The sequence below is a fragment of the Narcine bancroftii genome, chromosome 9 (genome assembly GCF_036971445.1).
Source record: "Narcine bancroftii isolate sNarBan1 chromosome 9, sNarBan1.hap1, whole genome shotgun sequence".
Classification (NCBI taxonomy): domain Eukaryota; kingdom Metazoa; phylum Chordata; class Chondrichthyes; order Torpediniformes; family Narcinidae; genus Narcine; species Narcine bancroftii.
In genome coordinates this window covers 5,191,570-5,206,753 of record NC_091477.1, presented here as the reverse complement: position 1 = coordinate 5,206,753, position 15,184 = coordinate 5,191,570, and the positions used below count along the sequence as shown (strand labels likewise).

The window sequence follows — 15,184 nt, the reverse complement described above, 5'->3', positions numbered from 1 at the left end:
AGCCCTCTGGTGTGCCCTGCCAGAGCAAAGCCAAGTTATTTCCTCCGCTGAGCAATGCCACTCCTCCCTTTCACCCTTTCCCCACTCTATAACGTCTAAAACAACGGAAGCCCGGATCACTGAGCTACTAGTCCACCTTGTTTCACTACTGGCCACATTGACATAATTCCATTAACCAATCCACGCTCTAAGCTCGTATGCCCTTCCTATTTCCATTGCAATAGATGCAATTTATAAAATTTCCACCACATACAAGCGGTTGACTTCTATGTTTGAAAGTTTGACATATTTTCATACCACCACTTCTCTATTTCCTATGGAATCCTGGTTCCAATTCTCATGCTAATCTAAACCCACTAGAGCAACACTATAAGACATTCTTGAAATAATACTTGTCCCGATGCAGTTCAGATGAAAAATGTTCCATTGGAACAGGTCCCACCTTCACTGGAAGAGAGCCCAATGATCCAGAAACCTGAAGCTGTCCCTCCTGTACTTTGCCTTTAGCCACGTGTTATGCTGCATTATCATCCCATTTCTACCTTACCAGCAAGTGGGACAGGTAGAAATCCTCAAATCACAACCCTTGAGGTTCTGTCCTCCAACCAAGCACCTAACTCCATGAACTCCACTTGCAGGAACTCCTCACCATTCCTACCCAAGCCATTGGTCACTCTATGGGCCACAACATCTGGTTGCTGACCCTTCCTCCTGAGAATGCCTGCCTAAATTTTGCTCACTGTTAAAATTCACCACTTCAGCAAGCAGCTCGTTCCACATTCCAGCCATTCTGTGTGATAAGGTTCTCCCTAATGTTACCCCTAATCACTTCTCTTTTTACCTTTAACCCATGTCCTCTGGTTAGTATCCCTCAGTGGGAAACACCTATCTACATTTACACTGGCTATACAGCACATACTTTAAATTACCTGTATCAAATATCGCCTCATTACTCTATGCTCCAGGGAATAAAGTCCTAACCTATTTAAGCTTGCCCTGAAACTCAGTTCATGAAGCCCGGGCAACATTCTAGTAGATCGTTTCTGCACTCTTTTTATCTTTTTGATGTATTTCCTGTAGTTAGGTGAATACAGCTGCACTCAATACTCCAATGTCTTTCCCATCTTCACCACAATATCCCAGCTCCTATTCTAAATACTTTGATTTATGAATGTCAATATGCCAAAAGATTTCTTTAATGCCATATCCACCTGTGATGCCACTTTCAGGGAATTATGTATCGGTATTCCCAGATCCCTTTGTCCTACCATTCTTCTGTGCCAACAATTTACCTTGGGTATTCCTTTTTGGTCTGTCCATACAAAATGCATTAAATTCCATCTGCCATTTTTAAGCACATTTTTCTGGCTGGCCCAGATCCATCTGCAAGCTTTGAAAACATTCTATGCTGTACACAATGTCTCCAATCTTAATGTCATCTGCAAACCTGCTGATCCAATTCATCACATTATAATCCAGTTAATTTATATAGACGACAAAGAACAATGGTCACAGAAATGATCCTGAGGCACACCCTATTTTCTGTCCTGATTTCAGTTATGCACTTTCACGACCATTGTAAATCGAAATCTGCTGGTTAATTAAAGAAGAAATATAAAAAAATTACTTGAATTATTGAACGAAGCATGAGATATAAAAAAACTATGATAGTCAATCTAGATGATCAGCAATACATACAGTAAGTAGCGCATAGTGCTCATATACTCAGTGATGCAATTATTATATTTTGCAACAATATAATATTATACATAAATGAACGCCGACTATCTAGAGATGATTTAAAAGCTACTGTTAGAGCCTTCGGTATGTCCACGTTTTGTTTTCTCGTTCAGAGTTGGCATCCAACCATATTCAACCATTTGATCTTCCTCATGTTAACAATTGTGAAATATGGTTGAAGATGATTAAACTCGCACTAAACTCGCTCCATTCTGTGAAAAGGGATGGAATGCAAAGAATGTAGATGAGAGCTTGAAAACAGACAATACTAGCTAGTAGGCCTCTTCTTATCAGGAGCCCCAAGGATGCAATGATCTGGTTCAGGCTGGTACAGTGACCTAAGGTAGTCTATAACTAGTACTGCACTTGCTTAATAGAGACATGAATATTAAATTCGATGCCCCTAAGGAGAGGATGAACTAATTAACATAACATGCCATGTATGATGAGGGAGGAACTGAGTGATACCTGTATTGATGGAAGGGAAAAGGAGAATGTTGTAATGTATTGGGATTCTGATTGGAAGAAGGTAAATAAAGGTAGGGTAATGTTGAACGCAGGACTGTACAAAAGAGTGATGATTCTGAACCTCCGGTGTTTCTCCAGACCAGGGACACCCGACTCTGCAGACACAAAATAAAGTTGAACTTCTTCTCCAAGACTTTGTCTCCAGAGTAGTGATTGTGAACACTTTATATGCCACACAATGCCTCAGATAATCATCATTATATATTTTCTAATGAATGCCTCCAAGATTTTCTCCTCTATTCAAGGTTCAATTTTTTGTATTTGATTGTGCCATGCTCCTTTAGTCTTGCAGCCAAATGCCTACATGTCGACGTAGTCTGTGAACTTATTTGGCCACGTTGCATTAACTGTATGCTTATAATATGGTTCATTACTCACTAGAAACAGCCCTGGTTCTATACTTTCTGCATAATATTTTAACCAGACCCATGACAAAAGGATAAACTAGCTAAAGATTAGTACTGCACCACGAAAATAAATGAAATGGTTTATGTCTTGTAGACCATGCCAGAAAATGGTAAAGCTAGGTTGAATGGCGGACCTCAAAAGGTAGCTGGATTGTATTTGAAAGGAAATAAATTACTGGGCATAGGAAAGACAAGAGACCAAGGCGAAAGAGACAGAATGGCCGTCCTTCCTTTGAACTGTAAAGGAAGTGTATTTCCGAGATTTATTTGAATGCAGAGCTCCAAGTTCTAGATCTGGTATGCTGTAATAAGTTCATTTTCGACAGATGACGGAAGAATAATCTTCACAATAAAACACAATTAAAAGCTAACTTTTATTTGGAAATTGAACCGTTGCAGATGATACAGATTTATAGTCATATTGTAAGGGAACAAAACTTCAGGGCCTCCTCGTCTGCACTCATTTGCGGTCATCCAGTTTCTCCCGATATTCCTGTCAACTCGTCACCCTACCGGCTCCTTGTTCAACCTTTCCCCTGCATACCACGAATAATGTGCGGTGTCCAATTATCCTTCTAAACATTGTTTGAAATTTGGAAGAAACAGGAACATCCGAGTTCCAAGGACCGATCTCCACACTGTACTAGAAGTCAGGGGTCGGGTCGGTGCAGCCTTAAGGAAATACCGTTTCTCAATGAAGGACGCACAACGAGATTTTATCCGGACCTGCATCTGTTGCAAAATAAAACCCTTTTCAGTTTGTGTTAATTCTGACTAGTGTTGTAGATGTTAAGACCACTAACTGCTGACGTGGTGCACTTGGTTGGTTGAATTATTAGCGATTGGGTTTACCCTCTATTTATCCAGATTTCGATAGCATTTTCCTGCAACTTCAAACGTGATGGGTTACTTATCACGAGTTATGAGTTCGTAACGCACCTGAAACTCAAACCAGAATCTCAAGGCAGGAGATTAATCCCATTATCAGCAGAGGTCCATTTATCTGCAAAATATCAATTAGTCAACACTCAATATCCAAACGATTAAAGGAATAGATCTCAGAACTAGCAGGGATATGTTAAAACTATTAACCTGATATATGGAAAGAGTTAATCAGATTTAATGACCGTTGATTCATTTCATTTGTGTAATTCTATTCTGGTTCGAAATTGCACCCGAAATGTCTAAATTATGTCGCGCATTTTGAAAGCCAAGTATTCATAATTACCATGCTCTTTAGCATATTTACTTCACCTCACGCCTTGTGGTAATTAACGTTTAATTCACACTGGGTATTGTGGAAGTCAAAATTCTGAACATAATCGTCAAAAGTCTATTTGAGTATCAGAAATATTGAAGTTTATAACTCAGAAAGCAATAAAGTTTTATTTTTAATCTGGTACTTCTGCAAATATTTAAATATGTATCAGTTCTCAGTACCGAGGATGGCGGTTTCCTTTAACGGGAAGGATGAGATGATGGGATGAGATCGTTGCAATGAAGATGGAGTATTATATTCACTGAAGTAAGACAAATTCAGTGAAGATAACTGACACAGCAGGCATCGACTTCTACATATCAAACTAATCCAGACATATTGAATTTACCAGCGAGTTAGTTAATTGATGCAAATATGAGTACCGACTCCTGTGAAAGGACTTGCCTCAACTTTTTTTCAGCATTCTTTGCCATCTTAGATTTGAAAATGGCGTTTATTATTTGGTGCCCATTGATTTGCGTGGGTTTGATCCCCACCCGGGAGAACACGAGACGGTAGATATCAATTTCAGTTATTTTTATTTGGGTGAATTACATTTGTGAACATCAACACATATTCCTTACAACACTGAGTAGTACTTGCACCTCCAGAGAGAATTTCCACATTTTGAGAATGAGAGTAATATACCACTACAAAAGAAGCTCAGCGGGACGCACAATGAAGGATATGAAGCCGAGAGAAGGGAGCGCAAGAAAAATCTCCATAGACGGGCAAGTCAATAGCAGCCAGTAAATTCTCTAAAGCAGTGCGAGAAAATGTCTGATAGTCCATCCTGCTCTATCAACCGCTAATCTCTTCCAAGAGTGTGTTTGCTTTTGATTCTCTGTTTCTATCAGTAGTGTTGTGATCTGTTATGGAATTTGTTCCTGGTTCGGCAGTTGGTCTGAATTGAACTAGATACAGTCGATTGAGTTCTGTTCTGATGTCAATTAAATATGCAGAATTTTGCGGTGTTTCATGCATTTTGGTAAGTACTATGTTTTTTGAAACGACATGTCTTTCGAAATGTGCAGGCTCTTGTTGAATTAACAATAACTTATTTTCCGGAGTTTCTTCCAATGTCTGGAAATTCTCTTTATTGCTGAATTCTTGTTAATGTCCGGAGAATTGCAAACAAGATTCTGGGTCGCAGACGCATATGACAACACAAGCCCACGAGACATGCCAATGGAGGCCCTGAACAATTCGCCCATAAGCTGACGTCGCTCATTCAGAAGACATGCAGTTTCAACTGCAAGAAGCATGAAGCGTACTCAGACACAATTAAATCGCAAACTGAAGAGAAACATTATAATGGGCAAAATACGAAGATAATCTAGATTTATGCACACTGCTCCCACAAAAATGAAACTAAAATCTTAATTTTAATCCATTGTTCAGCCGTTGATCCTTCCTATAAGGCGTGGGAATGTATTTCCATAAACCTTCCGTGGTCCAGCTCCATTGCATTTTTATCCAAGGTATATTGTCCTGAAGGGCATCTTACCATCGAAGATTGTTCCAAATTCCACTGACGGCTGCCACATATCTGAAATTGAACGAAAAACCAAGATTGAGAAATATATTTTGTTCAAAAATCATTTAGCCAGATAACAAAGTGAGCAATTGTGGAAAATGTCGAATCGTTAAAGACGTGATGACGCAGCGATTAAGTTAACCGTGGGCATCTGCATTAACAAATCCCGCTTTGGTCGTGAATTAAATTAATAATGTTTATTTTTTAACGTAATGAAATAATGAGCACCATGAACTGTTGGTAAATCCATATGCTCCACTAATGCTCAATGCTGGTGTTTGATGGAGAGGGATTGGAATGCGATCCGCTTTCATTGAAGATATGAACTCAATGTGGAAATCAGCGTCATTGATTCGACAATACTCCTTCGAATTGTACAGTGAGCCATTCAGTTGCAACATACTGCGTAGCCATTGATAAATCTTTCACAGGTATCTACAAATTGCTGCCAAATTGAGAGAAATACCTGACAGATAAAGCATAAGAACACAAGATACAGAACAGGAGTCGGCCATTCAGACTACGGGGTCTGATCCGCCATTTGATAAGATATTGGCCCGTAATACCATGACATTACATCAGAAAGAGGCTAATCAACCCATCGAGTCTGCACCGCTATCTAATCATGAACTGATCTATTTTCACAATCAGTACCACTTCTCCCCATAACATTTGATGCCATTGCTAATTAAGAACCTGTCAGTCTCTGCCAACTTAATGACCAAGCCTCCAAAACCGCGTGGCAACAAATCCCACGGATCTATCACCCTCGAGTGGAGGAATTCCTCCGCATTTCTGTTCTAAGTGGGTGCTCGTCAATCGGAAGTTGTGCCCTTTTGTCCTGGACTCTCCCAACATACAAAATGTTTGTATGAGATCCCCTCTCATTCTCCTAAATTTCAACGAACACGGGGCAAGAGCAGTCAAACATTCCACATCATCTCAGTGAACGTCCATTTAACCCACTCCAACGTCAGTACCAAAGCATCTCATCGCAAAATCACACATTATCAAGTCCTGCTACTGTCTGGACAAATAAGTGAATAAATGAAACGGTGGCGACTCAGTATCTTTTGGCAAATGCTTCCTTTCGTCGCGAAAGAAAATCTTCTGATCATCTCCCAGGACCGTAAAGGAATATGCATGGCTGGACTAAATGGCGGGGCAGCCTCGATTAACTGAATACCATTTATGCTCCTATGTCTTATGGTCTTAAGTTTCATATAGAGAGTTTCACCTTTTAACGGCATATTAACCATAACTAAACATATTCATTTCACAACTATGGTGAGCTTGGATGCAAAGTACACAATCTAGGTAACCTCTAAAGCGACTGTAATGGAACAAACGAAACCCACAACCTCCATTCTGAACAGGAGTCTGGACAGTTATAGAAGCTGCGGGAGCACAGGAAGCGAATCCACAAATACTCAATGACTCTGAAGGACATCTCTTTTACTTCTCTTTCTCTAAGGAGCGTCGGATATCACTAATGGCGACTCTTTGCCTTCCGCCAAGCAGAAGGTAATTTCGTGTAATATTACATATTCTGTACTAATACATGACAAAAAAAAAGTCAATCTTGAATCATTAGAAGGAAACGAGCAATGGGCATATTTAAACGTGCAGGTTATATTCCAAGATCTCATCAGTTAACTTGGAAATACATAGCAATTGCTTTATAATGTATATCCTGTACGTTTAGCCTGACGATTTGCCCAACGCCATTACAGCTCCAACGACCAAGGTTTGAATCAGGCGCTGTCTGCAAGGGGCTGTACATTCTCCCCATGTTTGCTTGTTCTCCGGTTTCCTCCCACCCTTCAAAACGTACGGGGTATTGTGGGTTAACGGGGGTATTTGGGCACCACGGGCTCGTGGGCCGGAAGGGCCTGATACAGTGCTGTATGACTAAATAGAATTTTAAATTTGAAGTTACCAACAGCAAAAACTTTGTCTAAGTAGATTTATCACTCGAACTTCAACTGCTCCGTGGCAGAATTTCATGTGAAATTGCGATCATAATATAGTTGGATAATTTCAGTAATATCTACTTTCCACAACATTTGTGAAGCTGGATTGTAAGAGCACTGGAGATTATGCAATGAAACACAAACATTTTCACATTATTCTGTTACTTTCCTGCACATTAACTCGTGCAATTATTTTTACTCTAAAGTATGATTACATATGTCGAGGTTAAGCTGACAATTGATTTTTCTTTTCTGCACAGCGCTCGGCGAGAGCTGGAGTTTACCGAAAATCTTTGCCATTTAAAGCATTTTAACATTTTGTTCTACTGATGAAAAACGCAAATTCAAATAAAACATGAAATATTCGAAGGAGAAAGATCAGGAACAAAACAGAATAGAACTGAAATTATATCACAAATAATCACGAGGTATAGAAAAGGGTAAATTTTCGGGGAAAATATTGTACTCTGCCCCTTTGGAAAAAAAGCAAATTTAATGGAAAATGAAATTGGAAAAATCGTGTTGTAGAAATTGTAGGAAAGTGGTGTGAAAATTGTGGGATGTATCTTTCATAAAAGCTCCACAATGATCACCCTCTTCCATTTTCTGCTTCCTTGAATGAATAAGCTGATTTCTACTAAATGTTCGCCACAGAAAAACGTAAGTTCAGTTTCAAATAAAAACAATTTCTCATATGTTCTTTGCTCAGTTACACGATGCATTGAAAATTCGATGAACGAAATGGACAGTAAATGAATAATTCAACACCAAAATTTGAATCTACAATTTATGATCAATGTGTATTTTACGCGTGTTTTCAATTTGTAACTATTCAAAATTATATTATGTACGAACATAATTTCGAATAATTAGATTTGCTTTTGAATAAGATTACCGACGCAATGAGATTAGATTTTAATACACGCATTACGGTGGTTGTGGAAGCCTTTGTGAACCTTTTCTCCCCAGTGCGGTCGTTATCTCTTCAGCCGATTAATTACGCATGTTTCTACATTCCTGAGAAACGCAAAAGCGCGCATCAGCTTTCAGCCAAAGGGAAGTATATGATGAAATCTGCAAATGCTATGGTCCAGTTCAATGCCCAAATGTGCTCGAGAAACTCAGCGGGTCATTTAACTTAATTGTGGTTGAATGGGAACTCATTTGGGAGTAGCATAGATGAAACAGATTATGGTGTTCATATAGTATATCACAGTAAGTTTAGATGATGAATGTAGATTTCGAGGGGATTGTAAATCCCATTACGTAAATCCCCCTTCTTTGGTACTGTCCAAGGCAACAAGCGGTCATTCAGTTTCTGACCAAGTGGATTTTAATTGCCAGAAATTTGATAATAATTAGAAGTACTAAATAAAACCAGCAAAAGGTAAAGTCACATCTTAATTCGAATGATCATTGATCCGACCTCCGACATATGACTCGAGATGAGGTCTTCTCTTCATTGCTAACCTACACTGATTTGGTAATATTCATAGAGTCATAGAGTTATAGAGCATGAAAAGAGTCCTTTGGACCAAGCTACGCAGAGCAAAATACCGCACATACCCTGGAACCATCTCCTGATTATGGCGCACCTCCCTCCAAACATGCTATCAACGTATCAGTCATAGGCAAAAGTTCAAACAATACCTGGTTCAACTGCGTCATCTTGCATTTTGTTCTCTGCACCCAACAACATCTGACTAAAGAAGTCACCCCTCTGGTTCCTGTTAAATCTCCCCCTCATCAACTTAAATTTATCTCCTCTGTTGATTGCCTTTTCTGGGCAAAATACTGCGTGTGTTCATCAGACCTAGTCCTCTCATAATTATGTACACCTCTTTTTGTCTGTGCTCATAATAATGTTGTTCTCCTCTGTCAAAACTCTCCTCATTCTTCTCTGCTCCAGGGAATAAAACCCGAAACAGTTTAATCTTTCCCTGTATCTCAGTTCCTCATGTTCTGGCAACATCTGGGGAAATAGTCTCTGATTCTATTTAATTTATATCATTCTTGTAGATGGTTGACTAACTCTGCACACAATTTCCCAAACATGGTTCCTCCATTGTCTTATAAAATATTAGCATAACTCTACTCTCTATTCCTAAACTCAAAATTTTGATTTATAATGGTCAAATGTGCCAAAAGGTATCCTTACCACACTATCTACTTTGAAGCTTTGAAGACTTGGGGCAATTTGAAACCTTGCTGATCCAGTTTGCTACTTTATCATCTAGATCGCTGATAAAGATAACAAACAAGGAAGGACCCAGCATCGATCCTTTAGGCACACCACTAGTCACAGTTTTCCAGTCAGAGAGTCAATAATCATTTACCTCTCTCTGGCTTATTCCATAAAGCCAATGTCAATCCAGTTTGTAACCTCACCATGAATAGCCTGCGACTGAATTTTACTGACTAATTTGCCAAGTGGGATCATGTCAAATGTCTTATACATGTACACCCACAATCTTTTCTTCATCAATTTTCTTTGTAATCCCCTTGAAAAGCTATGTAAGATTTGTTAAACATGACTTACCACACACAGACCGATGTTGACTAATCCTAAACAGTTCCTGACTATCCAAATATTTGTATATCCTATCTCCAAGAAAACCTTCGACTGAAGCACCTACTACTGATATCAGGCTCACTGGCCTAAAATTTCCTGGGATATTTTTAGAGGTTTTTTTTAAAAAAACAACAGAACATGAGCTACCTTCCAATCCTCTGACACCACATCTATGATCAATGACATTTTAAACATATCTGCCAGGCCCCTGCAATTTTCGCTGTAGCGTCCTTCAAGGTCCGAGAGAATACCTTGTCAGACTCTAGGGATTAGTCTACATTTACAGTATTCAATATAAGAGAGCAAACATCTCGTCCTTTTTAATCTATATTCGTTCCTTGACCTCATAGATTGTTTTTCTCGCTTCCATAGGCTCTGTGCCAGTTTCCTGGGTAAATGCAAGATTAAACATTTATTGTGTACATAATATTAACTGATAGCAATTCGATACAATTCTTCCGGAAAGGCACAAACTGGGGCACATAACCATTTAACACCATACATTTAACATTTTTTAAACTGTTTTACTTTATTTTACAGACGTCTTTGTGCTAATAGCCGCAAACGTAGCTTATAATTTTCTTAGGGTGTATCTTGAAGAGAAATATATTTCTTGTACATGGTTATCACCAGATCGAAATAGTGGTACTCGCTAGCCAATCGAGTTGGATGTTATACAGAATACTGGCGACTATGGAATCTGAAGGAAAGAATAAACAAACAAGTGGGAGAACCTTGCATCTGAGGGGGCCTGAATCACAACGTTTCTCCAAATGTTAATTTTGCAATAGTTTGGGCTCATGTGCAATAGGAGCACCTTGGGCCTTTGAACAATGTTGCTGCCTTTCTGCTCGTCAGGAGACGCCGTGGACGTCGATATTTACTGATTTTATTCAGCGAAGTCGATAAATACAAATAAATTAAAGTAGTTTGATTGGAAACAAAACCTACGAAAAATATGACACAATGAAAACACTTTTTAACTCTTCTATAAACGTGGTTCTTAAAGTTTGAGGGATTGCAATGAACATGGAGGCAGAAAGCAAATAGAACATTATGGAACCTGACTCGAATATGCAAATATATCTTGTTGTTCTGATGTGCACAGTTTGATGCGGTGCTGGTCCCTTCTGCCATGTTAGCTGCGTATTTAATATAAGTCACGCATGCAGCTGGAGAAGATAATTTCAGAACTGTAAAATTATCGAGTTCTGCATTTGAGTTTGGATATTTTTCATATCCAAATGATAGAGGGTGTATCCCGCTTCCAGGTAATTAGTGAGTATTTGAATACTAGCACTGGAATTTTCAGTTCCAAATGAAGTTGGCCATAAACAGCATCTCTCAATCTCGTGTCCACTTTTGTGGATCTTCATCGCAAGAACAATAACCAGAACCGACGATAATATTCCAAAGTCAATGATTAAGTGAAGTTTTAAATCACGTGTCAAGGTCTCAATGTTTCCCCACATGCCGAAATTTCGTGAAGTTTCTTCATCATCTTTCAGTACCGAAACGTGAACCACCACAGTGGAAGAAAGTGATGGTTCACCGTCATCCTTCACCAATATCACCAGTCTCTGTTGGAGTGAGTCTTTGTTTCCAAAGGGACGAATTGTCCAGATTCCTCCTGTCTCTGAACTTACAGTGAACAAGCTTCCATCGGACGGCTGAAGGAGCTGATATGTCAGTAGGGCGTAGAATCAGCATCGGTGGCTGTCATCCTTGTCACCAAATAACCTGGATCTGGAGATCTAGGCACAGTCTCCTTTGCTGCAGAGCTTTTAATTGACATGGGTGCTAAGATGACGGGAGCATTATCGTTCTCATCCACAAGTATCACGTTCACAGTGGGGTTGCTCCTTAGCGGCGGCGATCCACCATCCTCCACTTGAACATTTACCTGAACATTACTGTGCTGTTTGTAATCAAAAGAGCGCTGCGCAAATATAACACCACTGCCTTGATTCATTGAGACAAATGTTGCAGCAGGAAGCTCATCTGTAATGGAACATGAAAGTGAAGCATTTCTACCTGAATCTGGGTCAAAGGTGGTTACAGATCCAATAGGAGCATGGAAAACGTTATTTTCTCTGATATGGACGATCAGCGAAGGCTCTATAAAAGAATGGAGCATTGTCGTTTATGTCTGCTATTTGAACTCGGATGGTTTTGTTGGTCACTTGGCGTGGAGAACCCGCATATGTGCACATAATTGTAATGTTATATTCGGCCACATTTTCTCGATCAACAGGGCGGGTAGTGAGAAGGGTATAATAATATTTAACTGAAGTATCAAGTTTAAAAGGAATATGTTTGCTGATGTGGCAGCGAACGTCTCCCGCTTCTTCGGAATCAGCATCTGTTACGCTCAAAACAGCCACAGTCGTCCCTGGAGGAGCATCCGCTGGAATAACACTTGATGAAGAAGTTGTCACGGTTTCTGGAGACTTATCATTAACGTCGGCAATTTCTAAAAGGACTTTGCAAACTACTGGTACTGCGTGTAAACCTCGGTCCTTTGCTTGCTTCATAATCTGATATTTTTCTGTTTCTTCGAAGTCTACGATGCCAACTACTCTTATGTTAGGTTAAGGCTTAATAAATGTCTTACTCCTTCGGGACAGTGATCGCTGTAAGAACAGATTACCCCGCCATTTAATCCTTCGTCCGCATTCACTGCAGTAAACTTCCCAATCAGAGAATTTTGGGGTATATGTTCTGGAATGGATATACGATCGTCATGCTGTTCGCAAATAGGTGCATTATCGTTCACATCTACCACATTAATTGTAATTTGAGTGGTTCCAAATTTCTTCGCATTCCCTCCATCAACCGCTGTCAAGGTTAATTCATAAGTCGATTGTTGTTCTCGGTCTAGGGGTCGTTGAAACACTATTTCCAGGATTGCACTTTGTTTCCTCACTGCTTGGGATATTAAAGAAAAATGCTCATTGGGATTCAGTTGGTAGGAGCGAACACTGTTTGGACCGATGTCCAGGATTGCACGCTTTGAAGAGCAAAGCGCGTTCCAACCGGAGCCTTTTCTGAGACATCGAAATGGTACTTTTTCTGAAACACTGGGGTGTTGTCATTTACGTCGAGAATTTCAACTTAAATTCGATATACTTTCAGGGGTTCTTCTAACACAGCTTCCAAACACAGTAAGCATGTGTCGCTGTGTTTGCAAAGCTGCTCCCTGTCTATTTTCAGTTTCGTGAACAGAATTCCTGTCTTAAATTCACGTCCAGATACTGCTTTTACATCTTGATACGACACGCAATTTACGGGCCAGCAGCTGAAATATTATCTACAAAGGCACCCGGTTCAATTTAATCGGGAATCGAATAATTAATTTCTCCTCCAACTGAATCCACAATAAGTATGACGTTCAATAGCATGAAATGTCACCGCTGCAGAGAGCACCTTTCCCAATAGGACATTCTGGCCCACAGATCTGCAAATATTAATGTAGTTTTCTACGAGGAACAGTCAATCTGTTGTCACAGCATCAAGTACTTAAAATTGGGCCTTACCTTGGATTTCCAAATATATTACATGATAAATCCAGTTTGAAAATGCTCTTTTGCTCTGAACGCCAACGTTACGATTTGGAAAGTCTCGGAACTTAACCAAGATGTGAACCTAAAACATTAATTGTCGATTGTGTTCTCGTTTTTGACGTCTCGCAGCTTTTTGTCTTGTGGAGGAGTGGAAGAGATCACCAGCAACATTTCTTCACTTCATTGGTCGACAGCGACACAAAGAGACTCGACCAACTATAACAACATACCCTCTTAAAGCTCAGTGCCACTGATGAACCTGGCAAGAACCGATTACGTATTTTGGTTGTGCAACTATATTTTATTTTGCAGGGTATTTTTATTCTTCATTTGCTGTGAAAATGTTTTCACCATTTTCATTCGTAGATCTGAAAAGCGGACCTTCTGACTAAAGTCAATGTAAATTTGCATACATTTGTATTCTATACCAGTAGAGATTGGAAATAGTCCTTTACACCATTTTACTCACTGTCCCTGCCATTTTTTTTTTACCTAAAAGCTTTATAGACACGTACCCTCTGTTGTACAGTTCGTCTCCGAGACATTGTGTTTTTTATGTATTCAGTTACCTTGTTGTACTTGCCGAAATACGTCACCACGCACTTTTCAGGCTGAATTTTCTCTTAGGATTTCTGTTCGGTTGAGCTCAGCTTTAATATGTTCTCGCGTTTAATACATTTATTCTTCCACAACATTCATCCACGAAACCATTCTAACCAAAATAATTGACATGCCACATACATTTAAATCAAAACCTTTCACAACAAAAGCAAGTCACAATATAAATAGGCCTGTGAAAATCAATTTATAGCTGCTTTCCATTGTTGAAAACACATTACCATTTGCCATTTGTCAATGTGATTGTTTCCCCATACGTCTTTTTATTTTCTCTCTCGCCAGACTAAAGCCTCGTTAAAGTTCGTGCGGATTATATACCAGATATAAAATATTTAATTTAAATCTCATAAATGACAGTGCCTACACCTGTCATTCAAAATGAGAAAGACCAATTCCCCTCTGGACATCCAATGTCATTGCAATAATCAGATTCGTCAGCTATAAAGACCTAGCAAAACCGATGATCAAAATAGACACATCGCACAATGTTCACACCAGCTCATCTACAGTCCGTCATGTCTGAAGCTCAATCTCATTTCTTTATCATCGTGCATTACGTTATAGTTTTTCAACTTCAACGACGCAGCGGATTTTATAAGTATGGTAAGTAGCGAACAGTTGATCAAGGTTTATTTAGACTCCAATTTCCTTGCTGAGTACGCACATGCAGAATAAACATCTATCCAGGAATCCTTGTCATCAAATGGGACGAAGCTTTTATTGACACGTACTGTAGAGTTTCAAGAAAGGAGTATGAACGTCGTTTTCCTAATTCAGCAATGACCAGCAAATAAGCGATTTGCATGCACCTACCGCGATGAAGGTTTAGAAATGGAACTGACTCTAGCTTTACTTCTGCGTTTGTTTGATTTGCTTTGTTCATTAGAGTATCTTTAAATCTTCGGTTCTTCCGAAAGACTACATCTGATTACATTCACTTTGTAGTTCTCAGTTTATCAAGCATTTTCAAACGTAATTTATTTCTATC

General features: G+C 39.4%; 1 protein-coding gene and 1 pseudogene across 3 annotated transcripts in view; both read right to left on the bottom strand.

Moving 5' to 3' along the window:
• Nucleotides 1–3,104: 3,104 nt before the first annotated feature.
• Nucleotides 3,105–15,184, bottom strand: part of LOC138743150 (protocadherin-10-like) — a 32,814-nt gene continuing 20,734 nt past the window's right edge. For 2 of the 3 annotated variants that reach the window (XM_069898052.1, XM_069898050.1), the window contains exon 2: nt 4,456–5,482. In XM_069898052.1, coding sequence (XP_069754153.1) covers nt 5,348–5,482 — 135 coding nt within the window. In that variant the 3' untranslated portion in view covers nt 4,456–5,347. Of the gene's footprint in view, nt 3,408–4,455; nt 5,483–15,184 lie in introns of those variants that run through there. The other variant, XM_069898049.1, reaches the window with a different exon arrangement.
• LOC138742913 (protocadherin alpha-C2-like) lies at nt 11,203–13,416 on the bottom strand (annotated as a pseudogene).